General features: G+C 51.4%; 1 protein-coding gene across 1 annotated transcript; it reads right to left on the bottom strand.

Annotated features, from left to right (window-relative positions):
- Positions 1 to 1,712: 1,712 nt before the first annotated feature.
- On the bottom strand, positions 1,713 to 16,905 carry GTPBP2 (GTP binding protein 2; the record flags this gene model as incomplete). Its single annotated transcript, XM_084624158.1, has 12 exons — positions 1,713 to 4,971; positions 5,436 to 5,600; positions 5,960 to 6,131; positions 6,977 to 7,035; positions 7,787 to 7,922; positions 8,360 to 8,579; positions 9,264 to 9,438; positions 9,921 to 10,118; positions 10,720 to 10,828; positions 11,256 to 11,440; positions 12,183 to 12,209; positions 16,735 to 16,905. The coding sequence occupies 12 exons, from the start codon at positions 16,903 to 16,905 to the stop codon at positions 4,774 to 4,776; spliced, it is 1,815 nt and encodes a 604-aa protein (XP_084480284.1). The 3' UTR covers positions 1,713 to 4,773.
- Positions 16,906 to 20,852: the final 3,947 nt, after the last annotated feature.

Below are 20,852 nucleotides of genomic sequence, written 5' to 3' on the forward strand. Positions count from 1 at the left end.
CTGCAGCCTACAAGCCATTACAGTACCATCAGCACAGAGCTGGGCTCTGATAGGCACCCCTCACTCAGAAGAGACGTGTGCTTCCTGTGAGATGGCCTGAGCAGCAAGGCCCCAGAGCTCAGTGGATCTGTGAGGCCCTATGCCAGTGTCCCATGACCCCAGTAATGATGGGGGTGTAGCTGAAGTCCAGAACTAGAGCCCTTTGGGGGGAGGGCAAAGAGACTTGAAAATCATGTTCTTCCAAAATCAAACCCACTGCTTGCAGGGGAAGAGGAGAATGGGCTAAGAGTCACTCAGTTTATGTTACTTCTAAAAGCATGTCCTTTACCCCAAGCATGAAAACAATGTGCTCTACAGCCCCTTGTTACTGGCCCAGTTCTCCCCTGCTGCACCAAGGAGGCTACAAAGATCTTTGGGACTTTTGCTGGCAGGCTGGGGAGTGATAGCTCACCTTGGGGGGATGGAAAGGGCTGGCTTGGCACTCACCACCCTTGCAGCAGAGCAGACAGCACTAGAATGTGTAGGGAACAAGCCTGAACTGAGAGCTGGATTGTAGTGCATTCAGTGACTGAGGAGAGCTATCACCCTGCACTGCTAGCACAGAGCTCAGTGAACAGGGAAATAACCCTCCAGTAGATGATTTCTTGAGGCTTAGTCACTGCCATGCAGTTGAACTTAGTACTGTGTGGGAAAAGCAGCTCTGGGTGTGGTTCGTAAACTCTAGCCTTGCAGGCAGTTTCATCAGCTGTGGGATTCTCCTTAAGTGAGCAGCAGCTGGACAGCCTCAGGATCCTACTGCTGAGTGTAGATAGCAGGGAGCAGGCTACAGCTGTATTTGCATGATTATTTCCCTTCCCTTCCCCCATTAGCTCAACTGCAACAGCAAGTTCTTGCATCAGTTGCTAGCTCTGCCTCAGCCAGAGCCTGCTTTATCCTGTTCTGGGATGCTTCTTGGTGTTAGTGCAGTTCTAATACCTTCCAGTCCATCTCACTCCTGTAGCTTTTTTGAGGGGGGTGGAGGTAGGGATGCAGCAGCATAGGAAAGGAATTCTGCTTCCCAGTGCTGCCCTTAGTCATTTGGGAGGGACAGAATTAAAATGACCCTCCCACTAATGTTAGGCCTCCACTTTAGAAAGAAATGATGGGTTTTCACCCTCCCCTGAATAGACATTACAACCTGTTTGGTAGGATTGCATCACGCTGCTGTCACAACAGCTAGTTCCTGCAGGGCAATCAAGAAATGAAACTGACTCAGGTGGTGGCCTAGGCCATAAAATAGAAAACAGGCTGAGTAAGAGAAGATGCATCCAGCTGGGATCCACTGAGGTGTTGGTCAGGATAAGGAAGGGAGGAGACAGGTCCAGCAGGTCACCTTCAGTGATGCACGCTGCAAGAATTGCTCCTGCACTTCAATCCCTTCAAGGAGAAACACTGGAGCATTTCCAGTTTTGTTAGTCTCCTCTGTATGGGTGTGGAAGGACTAGATTTTTGAAGCAGTAAATGTCAAACATCCATTTCACTGTATGCATCCCGACTGCTGAGAAAATATTCCATTGATAATCAAAGCGTAGACAGGCAAAGAAAGGAAAATGCTGCTTGAGAACTTATTTCAAACTATGGCTAGTTACTCTGTGTATTTTGACAAGTTGACAGTTTGTTTATAAAGCTTTAGCTTTTTGAATCTCAACATCTACTGTCATAAAATAATTAGTCTGAGCCCCCATTGCAAAATTTAGATAAATAAAAATAAAAAATGCTTAAACAAACATTGATATTATCCATCCAAATTAAAGATGACAGGCTGCACTCAATTCCCCTCCCCCCGCAGTTACATACTGCTTTTAAATTAACATGAGCTGTGTCAAGCACCAGTGAAGGTCACATCGTGTCTCCCTTTAAACAGACTCCAGGGTAGCAGGAATTTGTGGCTTCTGCCACACATAAGACACATCTAGCTCCACCCACTGCAATAAGAACTGTGCTCAGGGCAATGTGGCTGTCAGCTACCTTAGCCTCACAGTCGGGCAGGCTCAGCTAAGCAGCCAGTGGATGCTTGTAACCCGTGATATACGCAGTCCTTACAGGCCCCAGCACAGATTACTACCCTCTGGTAAACAACTGAAAAGGCAGTGGCTGGGGAGGGCTGGTAGGGGAGAGGCTAGAGGGCTCTGCTCAACCATCCCCCTTCACAATTCAGCCAAGGTTCTGTCTCAATAAAACATCTTTATTCTGTACATTATATATAGATGCCAAGGAAATGGAAGCCATCCCTCTGCATTAGAGAATCCAAGACAAGAACAGGGAGCATGGCAAGCATGGCACTGAGAACAGTCACGCCACAGAAAGGGAGGGTGGGGGGAGAGAGGGAAGGTGCTCAGCCCCTGTCAGCTCTTCCAGGGAAGGGAGCAGCAGCTTGAGTATGTGGCAGTGCTGAAGGTTACCCCAAGGTCACTGCAAACAGCAGGAGACACTCACCCTTCCAGGGCACCATTATTTGTATTTACACAATAACAAGAGAGGGGAGTGCTCACTGGGACTCTGTTCTCCCTGCAGGAGCATATGAGGGGCACACACTGTAATGGAACTCAGCGCTAAGTGCCAGGGCTGGAATGGGAAGGGTCCCCCTTTCAGACTAGCTGAGCCAGCAAAGCAGTCATGTGCAAGGGGACTGAAAGGGAGAAAAGACAGACCGAGCCTCCCCCAGCACGAAGTGTGCAAGGTACTACCAGCAGAGTGAATACATTACCTCCCCCAGGGAAGAGGCAGTGCCTCCTCATGGCTAGCTCAGTTGGTAGCGCATCAGACTTTTAATCTGAGGGTCGAGGGTTCAAGTCCCCGTCAGGTGGAGGAGGGATCCTATCCCCCAAGAATTTAAGGAGGCAACTCTTCAGTACCTTCCTTGACAATGCTGCTATTAACAGCAATTGCATGACAGGCTTGCCCTACAGGTCCCAGTCTAAGCCAGGATTCCAGCACAGAACACAGTGGGAGAAAGCACAGGAGCTTCCTCATAACCCTTCACAGGGGAGGAACAACTCTCCTCCTCTCCCCACTGATCAGCTTGGTGCACTTGAACAGCTTGCAGGCAGGAATCCCCTGCCCCCGCCCCGCAAGGCTCCTCCAGACAGCAAGGGCAGGGCCTGTGGCAGGGAGAGCTGCTGTGAGAAGCTCAGTCTTGTGTGCACTGCCCATGCCAGTAGCCCCGGTATGAGACCCTGAGTAGGAGGCAGCACAGCCTGGGGATTATTGGCAACATTTGGAGCAGAGCCCCCTCCCTGTCCAGACACCACACCTTGGCTCAGGCAGCCGTGCACGTCCAGCTCTATTCAACAGTCACCAGTGAAATCAAAAGCCTTCTGACAGCTATGCAGCCCCCACTACATAACCCTCCCCAGCCCCCCTGTTCCCAGCTGCACCGGGCTGACCCTCATCAGCAGCTGCACAGGGCAATGCTCAGCACTTGGTACCTGAAGGCACAGCTGGGGAAACATGGCAGCAAGTGTTCCATGTCTTCACACACCTACCGAGCCTCTGGCTGTGCTGGCTCCCACCAGCTCTCCTAGGCACTGAAACCTCAGTGGCAGAGACAAGAAAGGAAGTTTCCCTTAAGTAGAATGAGAGCAAAAAACAAACAAACAAAAAATCCTTACAATAGCTTTGTCAGATGGCATCCAACAGTAAACGTCCTCCTGGGCCAGTACGGCAGCCCCCTCTGCCTCTCCTCGAGAGTTAAGGCAGGTCCCCGAGGAGCAAGCTGGGCTGCAGCAGGGAAATCCATCACAAAGCACTGCCACTAACTCAGTGAAGGAGACTTCCCACAGGGGCGCTTAGTTGAAGCAGACAAGCAGATACAAGCCCAGCTGTGGGCCCAGCTCTGTTCCCCAAAAATGGCCTCCTGCTTGGGCCAGCAGGATGCTCAGCTGCTGCAGCGAGCAGAAGGCTAGAGGCAGAGACCCTGGCTTCATGCAGGTTCTCGAGGAGGCTGATTGCACTGGGATGTGTGGGGGCAGCCCCAGCCACCACAAGACATGAGCACTAGGATGGGCATGGGGCTTAAATCACAATCTTGCAAGGGCTAGTCCATGGAAGAGATCCCTGTTTGCACTGGTTTGGGGTACAGCTGGGACAGCCAAGCAGGAGCCACTGAACACAGAAGGGGGGCCCACGTGGGATTAAAATCAACCAAGATTAAAAGGGCTACAAGGGTCCTGAACTTTTCTCAGGTTCCTATTGTTTGTGAACCTGAGTTTAACCAAGTCTCTGCACTCTGGGTGGCTGGGCTTCCTATGCTGTCCCAAAGGTCTCTGCCCTGGAGGGAAAAGCCTGAGACTGGAAGACAGGGGCGCACACAGTACAGGTCAGGCCCAATGCTCAGAGAGCTGCAATGGAACTGACCCTGTAACAGCGGTGGCAGCATCCCTTCACCGCTGCTCAGCACCTCAGGAGCTTTGCTTTGTACCAGCCAACAACTTCCCACCAAAGTACTGTAAACAAAGCCAGGACTCGCCTGCCCAGACTAAGGCTGCCTCTGGTCTATTGTGGAGGAGGGCAGGATAATGAAAGCAGCAGACGATGGAGACAACACGCTTAACTTTCCCCGTGGGGGGTACTGAACACAGGGAGCTCTCCTGGGCTCCACCCTCACAGTGTGGAGAGGAGAAGCCCATGCTAGAACCGGACAGCAGAAGTTCCAATCACGTCCTGCCCTTCACAACTCCCCACAACTCTCTCCTCCATTGCTGGTGTCTGGAGATCTCACAGATCTAGTGGGAGTCAGAAGGTCAAACGCCCATTCCCCAGGGTCTCCTCCACGCCATTCTCTTCAGTGGTGATAGCTTGGAGGTCGGTGACATGCCCGATACCTTTGGTGACTCCTTCACGGAACAGCAGCTTGGCGCCAATCTTTAAGTACTCAGGATGTTTGATGAACCGGAAACGAACAACAGCCTTCTCCCCTGTCCTCAGCTTGTCCTGAGGGAGAGGAGAGGGCTGTCCATCACAAACAGGAGCATGCCCACCCAGCCCTTTGCCTCCATATCCAGGGGCACTGGGAAGTCCAAGGCAGAGAGGGGAGGAAGAATGCTAACAAGATATCCCGAGTCTCTCCCAGAACCCACCATTTAAGGCGCCACAGCTTGAGGCCCTCCCACTAGTCAGGGCACTGTGGCAAAGGAACTCTGACTTGCAGCAAAGAGGTCTGGAGACCAGGGGGTTACTCCTCTGCCCTGCCTTGTTGAAGTTCCCCAGTGATACTAGCAGGCCAGAGGACAAAGGCAGCTTCCTGGGAGGAGAGGAAAGTGCCATGGCATTAGCAGGAAGGAGCGAAGTGAGACTTCCTAACAGAGGGGAGGGGAGAAGTCCAAGGAAACCTAACAAGCCAGAGCATGCAGGGCTCTGGGACACTGCCAGAACACCCCCGCTGGTGAGAATCTCACCTTTCCATGGATCTTCTCTACGATGGCCGTCTGCCGCACATTCCCCACGTGCACAGTCACCTGGAATCCCTTTCGGAAAGTCGTGGCATGGAAGAGCAGCACGATCTCGGCTTCAAATACTGAGCAGATGGTGGGGTTCATCTCTGGGCTCACCATCACCATGCCCTGCACAACACTTCAAGCTCAAAACCCAGACCATCAGGAACAGCCCCCTTGCTGCTGCTGAACCCCATGAACTTTCCCCTACAATTTCCCCCAACCCATCTTCTGAACCCTACTTAAAGCTCCATGCATCCATCTCTAGCCTGGAGGCCAACTACCCCACCATTTGAACCAGAATCTGGCAATAGGACAGGAGTGGGGTGAGGTTTCTATTGGGGATGTGCCTTGTTTCATGTTTTTAAACTCCCTCCCCTTGAATAGGAATCTCAGAGGAAGCACAATAGCCTCCTCCTTGCCTGCTCAGGATGCTGTCAAGGTGAGGAGCCCAGCTGCAGCGCCCTGGAGATGGGAGCACAACTCACCTTACGCAGCAGGGAGCGGTCGAAGGGCCCAAGGGCCAGCGTGGCAGCCTGTCCTGCCCGAAGCACACGGCACGCAGAGCGGTTCCGCTGGATGCTGCACACCTTCAGCTGGAGGAACTTGCCATCATCAGTGGGGCCGACCACAAGGCTCTCCCCCTCCCTGCAGATTCCACTGCCGGGGGCACAAGAGCAGGACAGAGTTTAACCAGAGACACAGGGAAAGACATCCAATGAGATTAACCTGGATAGCCTCTTTGAATCCCACTGGAAATGAGTCTGTCTGGACTCTCCCTCCCCAGTGTCTGACCAACTAACTCAGGTGCCCAGCAGAAGGAAGTCAGGATTCCCAGGACTATCAGCTAATGCAGCCCTCTGAGATTCCAAGGGGTTTGACTTAGACACAGGCAACTCAGCTCTTCCATTCTGTCTGTTCCAATAGAGGCAGCACAGAGGTGACCTGCTGCAGGTCTGGTGCTGCCTGGGATCCCCGAGAGACTGGGTGCACTCGACTAGCCCTGGAATACTGACCAACTGCTAAAGCTGTCCCACACTCCTACTGGGGCCAATGGAGCAAGCATTGCCCTGAGCAGACCTAAGACTGCTGATTTGCTGTCTCTCCTCCCAAACTACCCACCTGCTTCTTGATGAAGGACTTCTGAAAGTCCAGTGAAAGACACAACCCTCAGGAGGCCACCCAGGCTCCAACCACAGCCCTGTCAGAGGCAAAGCAGCTGCTCAGGGTTCCCACCAACACACTAGAGCCCTGCTCTGGAGACAGCCTGTCCTCTGGGCTGAGATTCCCCCTATCCTGCTCCCCGTCCTACCCAGGCGAAGCGTAAATTCAGCCTCCATGTTCACCCCCATCCCCACTTACAGGCAGCTTCCACTTTACTGCCCAGCCCGTACACGATGAATTAAATCCCCTGGGAGATCTGTCAGTGCTCAGCCCATGTTCTCCCCTCCAAACCCTAATCCCCCTGAGCCCATCCAAGTCACTGTGCACAGAGCAGCGCTCACCTGGACAGAGTTCCTCCCACAACAGTCCCCACTTCAGGCACAGTATAGATTTCATCCACCTGCAGCAGGGCAACAAGAGTAAGCTCTTTAGACTCACCATGCAACTGGGAGAGCAGCACTTCAGAACTGGAATGAGCCACCATCCACCCACCACAGACGCCCAGGGGCCTATAGCAGACCTGTTCCCTGCTCCAACTGTTTCCCATTTTAAAGAGTCTCAGAGTGAAGTAGACACCCAAGAGCTCATTATTCAGAGATGTGCCCAGCACATCTCTTGGCTTGCACTAAGCTGGACACTCAGATACCTGGCAGGCCCTTTCAGAAGCAGCACATGGAATATAGAGGGGACCAGCACCACTTCTAATTTCTCATCCTCCTCATTACTCCAGTGGCTCAGCACATTACCTCCCCTCACCCCAGGTCAGCTGTGTGCTAAAGGCTGCGGGCTCCGGGCAGCCGTCTGCCTCCTGGCCCCACATGGCGGGGGTTGGGGATCCCCACACAGCAGGGTCCAGGGTCCCTTCCCCCCACCCAGCTCTCCGCTCCTGGCCCCACTTTGTGGAGGGATCTCTGGGCAGAGGGCCCTGAGCATAGGGGTTTGTGTGGGGGTTTAGGTGGGGGGCACGGTGCTTCTCAACCTGTGGCCCAGGTAACACTTTGTGGGCCGCATATTTGGCCCACAATGATAAATAAATTGAGAACCACTGCCCCAGATACAGGGGACTGCAGTGCAGCTTGCTCTCAGGTAGGTGCTCAGCTGCCATGGTAATGGGTGCAGTATAAGAACATCAGTCCAATGCCTGTATGTACCTGGAACTCTGTAAGTTGCTGCATCAGCTCCTCCTGCTCTTTGCTGTTGGTCAGAGGGGGAAGGATGTTGAGGAAAACTTTTAAGAGATCCAGGTTCTCTCCAGAAACACTGGATAGTGTGAAGATCGGGGTGATGCTGCCAAACACACAGAGAAAGGAATGAGCTGGGGGCCACAACACAGCTGCAGAGCCCACCTTGGGGAAAGTACTGCAAGGAATTGGCCCCCAAGAGGAGAATACATGAGCTAAAAGGGATCTAGCGGAGACAGCACTATGAAAGCCTCTCCAGAGCTTGGCCCGGGCCATCTGCACCCAGCCAATCCAGGCTTCCTCACTGGAGCTATGTCTCTAGGGTAAGCAAGGAACACATTCACCCCACTTTCAGCCACTGAAAAGGCCTGGGAGAGGGGGCCATGTGTGGAGGAACTGAAGGAGTGAAATCTGGGGAGGAGACAGCTAATGCCTCCTACAGATGTAGTCTCCTCCCCTGTGTGAGCGGAGCTGGTAAAATCCCAACAGACTAAACTCAGCTGACTCCCTCTGCTCCTTTCAGAAGAGATTAAGGTCCCTTACTTGGGAGACTGTGCAAACTGCTGTGCTGCCGTGACAGCGTCATCGTCCGAGTTCACTAGCAGGGGCAGCTTGTTGCAGCCCGGCTGCTTCAGGATCCGCTCCAGCTGCTTCACTGTCCGTTCCCCGGTGGCTTTGGAACACAAGTCCACTTTGCTGACGACAATGAAGAAGGGAACCTTGAGGGCCATGGCCAGGCCCAGGTGCTCCCGCGTGGTACCTGCTACAAGAAACAAGGGAGAGCTCAGCTAAAAGGAGCATGGGCACCAAAGCCACCTGCTCACAGGATGCCAGCATCTCCCTGCCCAAGAAGTGCCCCATGGGCCCATCAAACAGATGAGGATGGAACTGTGTCACTTCACCTGCTCAGCATCTCAGGCAAAGGCAAGGGGGCACAGCTCTTTAACCATCATTCCAGAAAGACAGATCAAAGTTTTTCTGGGTCAAGGCACCTGCTTCTGCTCCATTAGGACCCAGGAGTTTCTCTCCAGAAGCTAATGGATTAGTCAGAAAAGTGGCTGTCCAAATGGACAGGGGAAGGTTCTAGTTTACTTCCTTTAAGATGCTTTGGGATCCAATATACACCACTAATATATCAAGGTGATTTTTCCCTGACATGCTCAGAATGCCCTCAAATGCTACCCAAAACTTTCCTGCCCTGGTCACAACCCTCAGCAATAAAATCAGAGCTCAGGTACCAATGGTGTATGAGGCAGCCAAGTTCCCAGCTCATCTGCAGCACCCACAGGTGCACTGGACTACAGAGAGTCAGGAGGGAATTGGAATCAGTATCATTTTTTCCAACTACAATCACCCATTAGCCAGCAACTACCACTCTTCAAGTGCCCCTAAAGCATCCTGCCAGACCCTCTGTGCTTTTCCCAAGGCTGGCTCATAGTGCACTTACCAATGCCGGTGTTGGCACTCACCACCAGCATGGCAAAGTCTGGGCAGTAGCTGGTGAGGCCGAATATGGTGGTTTTCAAGTACTTGTGGTGGCCAGCCAGATCAATGAAGGTGATCATCTTGGAGGAGCTCTCACAGATCTCTTCTGCCGTCCGTGAGTCACTATAGTTCACCACCTAGAGAAGACAAGGAACCAGAGACTGAGGTATGGGGTATGCAAAGGAGGAGGCAGAGGGAAGAAGAGACAACCCCAACCATACCAACTCCATCTGAACAGAAACAAGTGCCAGAGGGCTTGAGACTCTGCACCTGGAAAGGGACTAGGCCTGACTATGCAGGCTGCTGTGGCTATACTGTAATGTCAACCCTGTACACCACTAATCTGGAGGCAAGAAGCAGGACACCAGAACAGATGCCTGTTCCAACTGGACAAGCAGCACCTTCTCCTACCACCTCTAATTACAACTTGATCACTCCTAGGCTCTCTGCTGCAGCAGTAGGGGGCACAGAACTCCTTTGTTGCTGTTGAGTCAGTCCTGCTCCGCCCACCGCAGTGAGGGGCGGCACAGAGACAGGAGGGCAGTCATGTTCCTCCCACTCCTCATAGGGAGTTGGGCGTCTCTCTCCGCACTGCTGCGATAGCACTCACGCTCCATACCTCTCCTTTGCTATTGAAGCCAAGGATCTCAAAGCTGATGCTGGATGTTCTCCCTGACTGGATCTCATGGAGGTGCCGGAAGAGATTGAGGCGGGCTCTGCCCCGCCCATTATCCAGCTCACCCTGGGTTAGGACACCCAGCAGCGTTGACTTCCCTGAATCCACATTCCCCAGCACAGCCACTCGCAGGTCTAGGAACTAAAGGAAAAAAAGAGTCAGAGCAGAGAAACCACGGGGCAACCTGCACCTGATGCACGGACAAGAACCCCACAGGTATGGGTGGCACGTGCTCACCCCATGTCAGCCGACATGCCCCACATGTTCCCTCCAGAATGGGCTGAGAAAGGCAGGGATCGCTATGCAGCACTTCTTTTTAGATTCTGACCATCCCACGATATTGTAGACTAGGGTTTATGACTCCACCATGCCAAGTCTATGACATCACAAAAAGGTCATCTACACACTTACTGCAATACAGATGCCAGATCATTCCCCAGTCTCCACACTGGGCTGGATTAGAATTGGTGCTGCGGAGGTGAAAGGTTTCATATCCCATTCCCTGGCCCAGCCAGCCTCCCTTGTCTGGGGTAAGTTGCAGCTGGTACCCGGGGGTGAAAGGCTCAGCCCCCTTTTGGTAGCTCTTTAGCGTGTGCCCTGTGAACTGTTATAATGTGAAGTGGTTCCAGGGGGAAGGGTTCCCATCTCATCCCAAAGGGAAACCTCTTGAATGGAGTCTGGGAGTCTCCAGTACCACAGGGCTCCCAGGTCAAGGAGAGCAACCCAGCCAAGGGCTCCCTACCTGCTGGTTATCAGGGACCTTCCGGACAAGAACCTCTGTTATCTTTCTTGGAACATCACTGTCATAATCTACCTCGCGCTCCCGCAGGATGGTGATGTCAGCTCCGACCCTGCAAAGGGGGCAAGAGGGAATAGCCTGGGGTGAGCTAGTACATGACTGGCCCCTTATCCAGGGCATCACCTGGCCGGAGCACCATAAGGGACCTAGGAACAGGACTGAAACTGCAGGGCAGGCTGGAGGCTCTGAGAGCAGCAGGACAGAAGCCTCAGACCTTCAGACAGTTTTGCTATTTTTCTAATAGCAAAAACCCCAAAGCCTTGGCAACGCTGGTTTCCCTGGCCTGGGGCCTCTCTGAGTGTGAACTGGACAAGGTCCTAGGCTCTTGGATAGGAGACATGTTTCCTTGATCTACAGGCCTTTCAGAGGAGGGGAGGAAGAAGAAAGAGCCACCAAGACCCTTTTGGGGGTTGCGGGGAGAATGGGGCAGAGCTGGGTTTCTCTGGCCCAGCAGAGGTTAGAGATCCTCAGAAACGTACTTTTCAGCCATCCGGCGCAATGTCTTGAGGGAGGCACGCATTTCTTCCTCTGACAGGCCCACCAGTAGCCCATTGTCCTCCACGCCAATCTGGTAGACAGCCTCACCCCGGCCTTCCTGCAGGCGCCACTTCATCTGTGTCACCAGGTGCTCAAAGCGATACTGCGAGGGGTTCACCAGCTTCAGCTGCTCGAGGGAGGGAGCGGTTACAATTGCTGCCTGGGGGCAGAGAGAATCCCATCTCCCTGGGGCAGTGACTCCCTAACCCTCTGCCATGGAGCAATGGCCCCCTCAGCAGACCCACCTCTGGGAAACACACTCCGAGTTAACACCTGCAGAGGAGCCAGTGGGACAGGAGAGAGAAGGTTACAAGAGAGACAAGAACTTCTGTAGCAGAACATTCCTGTATCTTGCAGATGGCACCTGAAAACTGGCTGGTATGAGGGAAGCACTGGATTAGGGAGCCTGTGCCATAGGGCCCAAACCATTTGTGCTCTGGTCTGAGTGAGAACGGCAGGACTGCCCCAAAATACAACTGGAAAGGACATAAATGGCACCTGTAGCTCTGGGTCTTTAAGAAAAGAGAGAGGGGGATGAAAAGATGGACTTTACAGGGCAGAGTGACCTCTACACTGGTCAGCACATGGGACACAAAACGCCCCTCCAGAGTACGGTCCAAAGGGATTCTGCACTGCACATTCTCTAGCATCCAGTTTCTCCCACCAGGTTCAGAGAACCCAAAGTGAGATGAATAGTGCCCTACCTCAGGCCCACCCTCCCAAGGGCAAGGCTAGGATGGTTCCCTTTTGAGTATCCCCCGGGCATGTCCCCCATACACCCGCTTTGCTCAATTCATCCCCTTGGACCCGAGGTTACAGGGTAACTGGTCGGGAAGAGGATCCCCCTTTGCAATCCCCTGAGGACTCACCTTGTATTCTATGTTCCCATCTTCTGCCTGGTTAAAGAACCAAATGAGACATGGGTTAGCAACCACCTCACCACCCCAGGCACTTTTCCCAAACGCCCTTGCCCACCCCACATGACTTCCCTAACACCATGGAGCCCACACACCATTCCGGGTGGTCTGGAATGACACATGGATAATCAGCTGCTGCTGCCAGCTTCGTAAGGAGAAAGAAACTGCAGAGAATTCAACATACATGCTAAGATATAGCCTCCCTGCCAGAGCTGCAGTCCCACGCCGTACTGGAAACTACCACGTGCACGTTGCTGCTGTTTGCGCTACAAAGCAGCTGGGACACTCTAGTATGAATGCTGGGAGGCCAAAATTAAGGGGTCGTACTGGGAATGGACAATCTTTTTAGTGCTAGCAAAAGGAAGTGCCCAGTTAAAAGACCTCTACGTCCACAATAGGCACAGCCCGGGCAGTGGAACGCACAAGCCTCTTCATTTACCTCCCAACCCTGCCCTGGAGTCACTCTATGTAGGGGTGTGAGGAGAGTTCATTCTCCATGGCCCAGTCAACTCCTTGTGCCTCTGCTGAGGTTACCAGTGATTGCGTGTCCTCCTAGGAAGTGGTCCGAGACAGTGGCTCTCAACTTTTCCAAACTACCGTACTCCTTTCAGGAGGCTGATTTGTCTTGCATACCCCAAGTTTCACCTCACTTAAAAACTACTTGCTTACAAAATCAGACATCAAATTACAAGTGTCCCAGCACACTATTACTGAAAAATGTCTTACTTTTTCATTGTTAGCATTTTGTTATAAAATAAATCAGTTGGAATATAACCATTGCACTTACATTTCAGTGTATAGTATACAGAACAGTATAAACAAGTCATTGAAATGTCTGTATGAAATTTTACTTTGTACTGACTTCACTGGTGCTTTTTCTGTAGCCTGTTGTAAAACTAGACAAATATCTAGATGCGTTGATGTACCCCCTGGAAGACCTCCGCATACCCCCAGAGAGACATGTACTCCTCGTTGAGAACCACTGGTCTGGAACACGCCACCCCACTTTATGTTACACAGAGTCCATTAAAAGTCTTATGGGAACAGCTTTATTACTTGCTAGCAAGCTGGGCCTGTCTTGGGTCTGGTAACCTGCGGCAAAAGGTTCCATATCCCTCTCCCCAATCTCAAACCACCCAGCTCATCCTCCCCTGATCTATACTGGAACTGGTGACATGGAGTAAAAAGCTCTTTACTCCTAAACCCAAGCCTAAGCCATCTAGGGACCTCCAACCCTAACAGCATTATACTGCTCTTAAATCTGCATTCAATACAAGAGAACCAGACAACTGATCCAGCATTGAGCTGGCCTATCAGAGACTCCCACCTTTCTTGACAGTGACTGCACCTACTGCTAACTGTTCCTCTCTCATAAGCATGCATGGCTGCCCCCCAGTGAGAGATGCTCCTCACAGCCATGAGCAAGCAAGTGCTATTGATCAACTTGTGGTAAAACAAACCACTCACTGGTCTGACAGCTCCCGAGAAATATGAGCCAGGAGCTTCCCTGGGCACAGAAGGGTTTCCTCAGGAGGCCAGATCATTGTAGGCAGAAATGAAAAGATGTATTAGCTCATCAATTCCGTTCCAGCCAAGGCAGGATTCAGCCCCCAGAGAGAAGACATGTCCAATACTAAACTGGATCCCCCACTGATCTCAGTCTACAGGTTACAGAGACAGGACTGGGTCCTGCAGGGAGCCAGGAACTCCAGTGGAAAGAGCAGTAAACCAGATTGACAGCAGTGTGAAAACTGACCTGCTTGGATTTCAGCTCTTCCTGAACTACAACTGCCCTGCCAGCTGGCTTCTCTGGAAATATACAGCTCCCTCTCCCAGCACGTGGATCTGCCCAGCAAGGGAAAGTAAAGCCCCCGCCCTGCATTCTAACTCAGCCCCTAACCAAAATAAACGGCTTATGGTGGCAAAGGGCCAAAGAAGTAACTCTACTCTTAAAGTTGGAGCTTCTTAGCAAGATAGGGGCACTGGTAAGAGGGTCCCATCTGCCAATCTCTCCCACCCATTAGCCTTTCAGCTCTGGATACTGCATCAGTATCTGCATTGTCCTCTGAACAAGGGTTTTGTGCCTGTCTCATAGCAACTGAGACTCTAGTCTAGTGCAAGAGGTACAAGGACAGTGACAAGTCTAGACTTGCTGGACAGTGGTGCAGGCAGGGTGTCTGGGGACAGGAAGGAAGAGATACTGAAGCCTTAGAGGACTGTCCCTCCTACAGCTGAAAGGCACAACAGCCAGGTCACTGCAGGGAACAATCCTGTCCCTAAGGATGGACTATTTGGGACTCAGTAGGGATTAACCTGTTCTAGCATCTCTGTTCCTCATCCCCCAAAGCAAAGCATCCTGCCTTGGACAGAAGTACTTGTCCCGCACCTCTCACTTGGGACTTGGCACCCTGATGTTTTTGAGGATGGTGTAAATATCCTGTGATGAAACACAGGGCCAGACTACCAATGGTCTATGGCAAACCTCATGCTCCTCAAGCAGTGGTATCCATCAGCCCCAGGCCATTGGGAATTGTCTGAGCTCCAGCAACTAAGATGGCCACTTACCAGACTCATTTTCACAATGCAGCAGGAAAACCCCATCAGACATGGCACCATCTGCTTTGGAACCACCTCTCACTTTACCCAGGGTTTGGTCTGGACCCTCTACAGGGTGGAATCCCAAACTCAGCAAATATTTGCTAACTCAAATTAGCAGTCCAAGAGGAGTTGGGGTGTCACTGGGCCAGCTGAGAATGTGTTTCCATAGAACATGGCAGATCAAATCTCAGCAATGGAAGGGAACTGGGCATCTTGGACTGCGTGCTGAGCTGTCCGGCAGAACCTATTCCCAAGGCTGTAGCTATCAGACTGCAAAGTGCACTCAAATGGCATGCTAGACAAGCAGACTGTGCCCCACTAATGCCAGCTCACTAAACACCAATGGTGTTTAAGTACCTCTGTGGGACTGGCAGCACAAGAGAGTAGCACTGCCACATCAGAGCTCTACAGAGGGACTGCCCAAGTGTCTCCCTCCACAAGAGGCCAAGCTGCCAGTATTCATTAATCAGAGTAAAAGGCAGAGAAGGCAAAATGTGCTAAACACACTCAGGATGCGGCCAGGGTGGGAAAAAGGATTTAATGTGGCCTCATTAACCACCCAAGCTACACTAAGGCTACGTCTACACTGGCAATGGAATGACAAAAGTTGTGTCTTTCAGAGGTGTTGACACCCCCTCTGAAAGACAAAATTTTTGCTGACGAAAAGCGCTGGTATGAACAGCGCGTTGTCGGCAGGAGCGCTCTCCTACGGACAAAGCTAACAGCGCTCATTGGGTGTGGAAGTTTTTTGTCTACAGACAGCGACTACACTATGCGCCTTTTAGCAACACAGCTGTGGCAACACAGCCCCGTCACTAAAAGCTGCATAGTGTAGACATAGCCTAATATTCTAGTGCCTTAACAGCAGATACACATCAACGCATTCTCCTCAGTTGACTGAACAGGATCCACCCTCAGGAACTGCTTCCAATCTAGTTAATAATCATGAAAACCTATTATGCTTTTCCACACCTACAAGGGTGGGGGCTAGTGAAGAGACAGGAAGAGACAGCAAGAAACTAGTCACACACAAAGAGGGGCAGGAATTCCTCTGCTAGGATCCCCAGCTGACCATCATTTTCTCTTACCCGATGAAAAGCCCTCCTCCATAACCTTTCCAAGCCTCAGCTCTCCTGCATCCAGCACATATATTATCTTGTTGTCACTGCCTTACATCATCAAGGCCTGAAAATTTCACTTGCCTGTGACTTTTGGAAGCATTGCCTGGCAGGGAGCGAAGCCACCAATTTACACAGAAACTAACCTATCAATTAAAGTTTTTCCTAGCCTTTACAGTTGCAAAGGCACTTCCAAATGTGAACTGGGTATAACCGAGGCAGACAGCCAGTTCCAGTGACTCGGTCACAACTCAGAGCTTCAAAAAAGTGAAAAATGACTAGAGCTTTATTCGGTTTTCCCCTACTTCTCCTGGAAAGCCTGAAGTAAACGAGAACCATACGAGTTTCACTCTCGAGCGGCTTGGCAAGCTATAGCGTGAGCAGAGGCAGGCACCGGAATTCTCTGCCAAGGGGGCTTTGAGAAGCCTGATAGGACAGCAGAGACTGCATCCCCACCTCCAAAACTTTTATCGCCAGCCTAGGGGCACTGGAATTGAGATGAGGCCTTTCTGGGCTCCAGGACACAAGACAGCTGCACACACAGATCAACCCCCCCACAATTCCACAACCCCCCGGCCCCGCTAACACAACCCACACCAATGCACAGCGACAAGGACCCTCTAGCCCCATTAACGCCCCCAGCCAGGGGAATCGCGTCACAATAATGACAGCACTCGGCGCTGCCCATCGCCACGGAGCAAATGCTAATCAACGAGACGAAAGTTACCCCCAGCCCAACGGCCCCCATTCCCCTCCCCCGCCCCCCGCCTGCCCTGGCCCGCGCTCACCTCCGGCGGCAGGTAGGGCGGGTTGTTGGCCTTGCCGCCCCGGTTCCTCCCGCTCTTCTTCTTCCCCCTGGAGCCCCCGCCGGCCCCCGCCCCCCCGCGGCCGCGCAGCGCCCCGCCGCCCCCCACGGGCCGGCAGCAGCCCCCGAACAGCTCCGACACCCGCGAGTCCATCCCGGCCCGGCGCGTCCCAGCCTCCCTGCCCCGGCAGCCGCCGCCCCCCCCGGCTCCAGCCCTTCCAGCTGCCTCCAGCCCTTCCAGCTGCCTCCAGCCTCTGGCGTCAGAAACAGCCGCGGGGCGCCACGGGAAACCGAGTGCGGGCAGCTGCCCTTGACTACAACCCCCAGCATGCACCGCGCCGCATAGCAATCCCAGCATACATCGCGCTCGCCACGCCTCTCTCCCTCTGGGGGCCTCCTCGCAAAGGACCACGGGCGCAGCAGTCCCAGCTCCCAGGGTCCACTGCGCTAAACAAAAACCGTCTGTGGCCTCTACTTCGAAAGGACTACAGCTCCCAGCATGCACTAAGGCCAAAACGTCCTTTCCTTATGGATCTGCTGAGCAGAGGCTCCTGGGAGTTGTGGTTTTCCAGTTCACTGAGTGGCTGCTTGCTTGCTGGTTCTCTGCTATCTTACCATTTTGTGATGGTTTCAGACCAGGCTCATTTCTTGTGTTTGCTTTTTTAAGAACAAGCCTCTTTGTCTTTCATGAAAGGAATTGGGGCACTGGAAGGGAGGCAGAATGGCATCACCTGTGCTCTGCACCTTTCCCAAACGACTTAACACACTTTCAAGGGAATGAGATGGAACATTTGATGCTGAGGCCCATTGCCTCCATGGGCTGCTCCTCTGTATTATAGCTGTGATTGACATCATTCTATGTCAAGCAAGTCCCAGCAAGCTGCTCATGCAGCTTCATGGTTGGGCAAAGTTTGGGCACCAACATAGTAAGATCCGATTTCTGAAATCTACAGATTTACATCTAGTGTACAGTGCTTGTGTGTATGGTGCTGGGTATGTACATAAGACCCCTAGCATCCTCTGGCTACTGTGGCCTTATATAGCATAGAAGAGAGCTGTAGGAGCCTCAACTGTATAGTACATTAGCAATCCAAGAAACTATCAAGAGGCCGCTTTTTTCCAGGGGGGAGAAGCGAGGGTGCAGTGCGCTCGGGGGAGGTGGTGGAACTGGGCGAGGAAGAGGAGGGGCAAGAAGAGGCAGGGTGGGAGCAGAGTGGGGGTGGGGAGAAGCAGGGTGGGGGTACGGCCTTGGGGGAAGGGATGGAGTGGGGGCTGAGCCAGCTGGGAAGCACCCCCGGCAGATTAGAAATTTGGCGCCTAAATATCTATAAAGACAAAACGATATAATATATTCATATCAAACATACTGTGACACATGTTAAGACTATGGTCTAGCAATTAAAGCAAGAATTTTGGACTGGGAAACTCCTAGGTCATACTGCCAGCTCCCCCCAAATGATTGACTGTATAGTTTTGCCAAATCACTTTGCCTCTAGTGAGGTTTCATTAATTAATGTTTGTAAAGCACTTTCAAATTCTTTGATGAAAGGTGCTATGAAAGGACATGGTACTAGTGTAATCTAAATACAGTACATTACACCCCCACACTAAGCATATTACACACACAAGAACATGCAGAAGCCATGGAACTACAGATCCCATCATGCATGTAGAATATAGAATTGGGACTCCTTTTTTTTCCCTATTTTGATTTTTAAATTTGCAGCCAATGAGGAATCAGGGATGTTTTGTTTTCAAACACAACTAGCTGTAGCCACACCCTCTCAGTGCTTCCTGGCACCGCCTCCTCCAGGACTGACCTCCTATCGGTAACAAATTGCATCACCCACTACAGCAAGCTGAGAAAAGATAACAGCTTCAGAGCAGGTTTCAGAGTGGTAGTTTGTTACTCTGTATCAGCAAAAACAAAAACAACAAGGAGCACTACTCCCATCTGGTGGTTATGGGTCCTAATTTTTCTAATGTAAACCAGGTCTGTTTGTACAGTGCTTAAAATAATGGAGTCTGATCCTGATTAGGTTCTTTAGGTTCTACTGTAATATAAATGATAAAAATAATAAGTGTCTTGGCCACAGTCATGCAGTGAACTTGTAGTAGAGTGGGGAGTAGAATCCAGGAGCTCTGAGTCTCAGTCCCTCGCCTGCACTAATCACTAGACAATGTTGCCTATAGCAAACCAGCTGGACATGGAAATTAAAGAAGGGGAAATGGTGTGTTATGTTATGATATATCCCCACTTCCCCCAACTTGGTATCATCAATAGTCTGAGGAAAGAGTACTGTCCTTGGCCCACACCCAGTGGGCCTGTTCCACTGATACAGGTCTTAAAAAAAGATGTTGCAGCTGACACCCCTTCCTGTTCTTGGTGAGAGGTCACTAGAAGGACACCAGAACCCAGCCTTTACCTTGTGGCATGATGGTGGCCAAATTCAGTTTGTTGTCATAGCCACCAAATTCAGTTTGTTATCATAGCCAAGTTAAAAAGTGTCAGAATAAGTCTATATGCCTAGATACTGTGGTGTACAGAAATGCAAGGGAAGACCCAGTTTATATGGAGCACATTTAATTCAACCCCTTGCTTTTCCCCAGGGTGTTTTTAGCTCACCTGTAGACTCCTATAAAAAAGACAGTCAGACTAGACATGCAAGGCTGATTATGTCGTTAAGCCACAAGCTAAGTAGTCAGGATTCCTGAGTTCTAGTCCCAGCACTTGGCAAAATCACTTCTCCTCACTGTGCTGAGAGAACCTTTTGATCTCCCTTTCATTGCCTTTTGTATAAATCCCATTGTTATAATTAATTATGGTAATGATGGTACTGGTAATACATTAATTATGGCTGGAATATTATCATCATGGTGGTTAAATATCACATTTTTTTGTGTCAGTGTCACTCACAACAGATGATACGCTTGAACTGTGCAGAAACAGTGCTGTTCTCTGGTGAATGTCACTCTGTAGCTGAATGCCAACCACAAAGCTTGACAGGTTTCAGAGTAACAGCTGTGTTAGTCTGTATTCGCAAAAAGAAAAGGAGTACTTGTGGCACCTTAGAGACTAACCAATTTATTTGAGCATGAGCTTTCGTGAGCTACAGCTCACTTCATCGGATGCATACCGTGGAAACTGCAGCAGACTTTATATACACACAGAGAATATGAAACAATACCTCCTCCCACCCCACTTTAGATAAGCTATTACCAGCAGGACAGTGGGGTGGGAGGAGGTATTGTTTCATATTCTCTGTGTGTATATAAAGCCTGCTGCAGTTTCCACGGTATGCATCCGATGAAGTGAGCTGTAGCTCACGAAAGCTCATGCTCAAATAAATTGGTTAGTCTCTAAGGTGCCACAAGTACTCCTTTTCACAAAGCTTGAGTTTTCACTGATCACATGCAAAAAGTAGCCTAAATATCACCAAACACGAGTTTGCTTCAAAAAGCCCAAATTTTTCCCTTTTCAAAAAAGGTTGACAACATTGTGCAGAGGCCACCTCTCACTCATGTGAGCTCTTTCCAAGTTCATATGCTGCCCCTGCTTCCCCATTGGCTGCCTCTTCACCCAGCTGGATACATCCCAGTGTCAACAAGAAGACCTGCTTTGCTGCAGAATTCTTTCTTTGTTCCCAATGGCACAAGTGCCACGTGGCCTCTCCTAACCGGAGAGGTCAATTTGGTCCAGTTGCCTGTGTGCCTGAGTGGCTCCTCATTTAAAGGCCACCAGGTAGCAGCAAAGAGCCAGGGATTGGGCAGCTGTAGGACTCTGCATAAAACTGCCCCCATTTCACTCCAAGAAAGTAATTTATAACTCAAATAAATGATTCAGTATTTTTGTCCTTGAGGCCTTTCAAAGTTGGCGAAAAATTGCAGCAGTTGACAACGCTGCATTGGTGGAGGAGAGGGCGCAAGGGCTTTAGGGAGCGGAGCGGGAGGCTGTTCATGCCCAGGGCAGGAGGGCTTGTGGAAAGGGCAGGCAGATGGGCGATGGGTGGCTGAGCATGGCCCAGTTAGTCAGGAGCGATAGAGCACAACTATGGGGGGCTTTCAGGGCAACAGACAGGCCAGGAGCCTGGGTGGTGCAGC

The sequence above is a fragment of the Lepidochelys olivacea genome (assembly GCF_965140295.1).
Source record: "Lepidochelys olivacea isolate rLepOli2 genome assembly, chromosome: 3".
NCBI lineage: Eukaryota > Metazoa > Chordata > Testudines > Cheloniidae > Lepidochelys > Lepidochelys olivacea.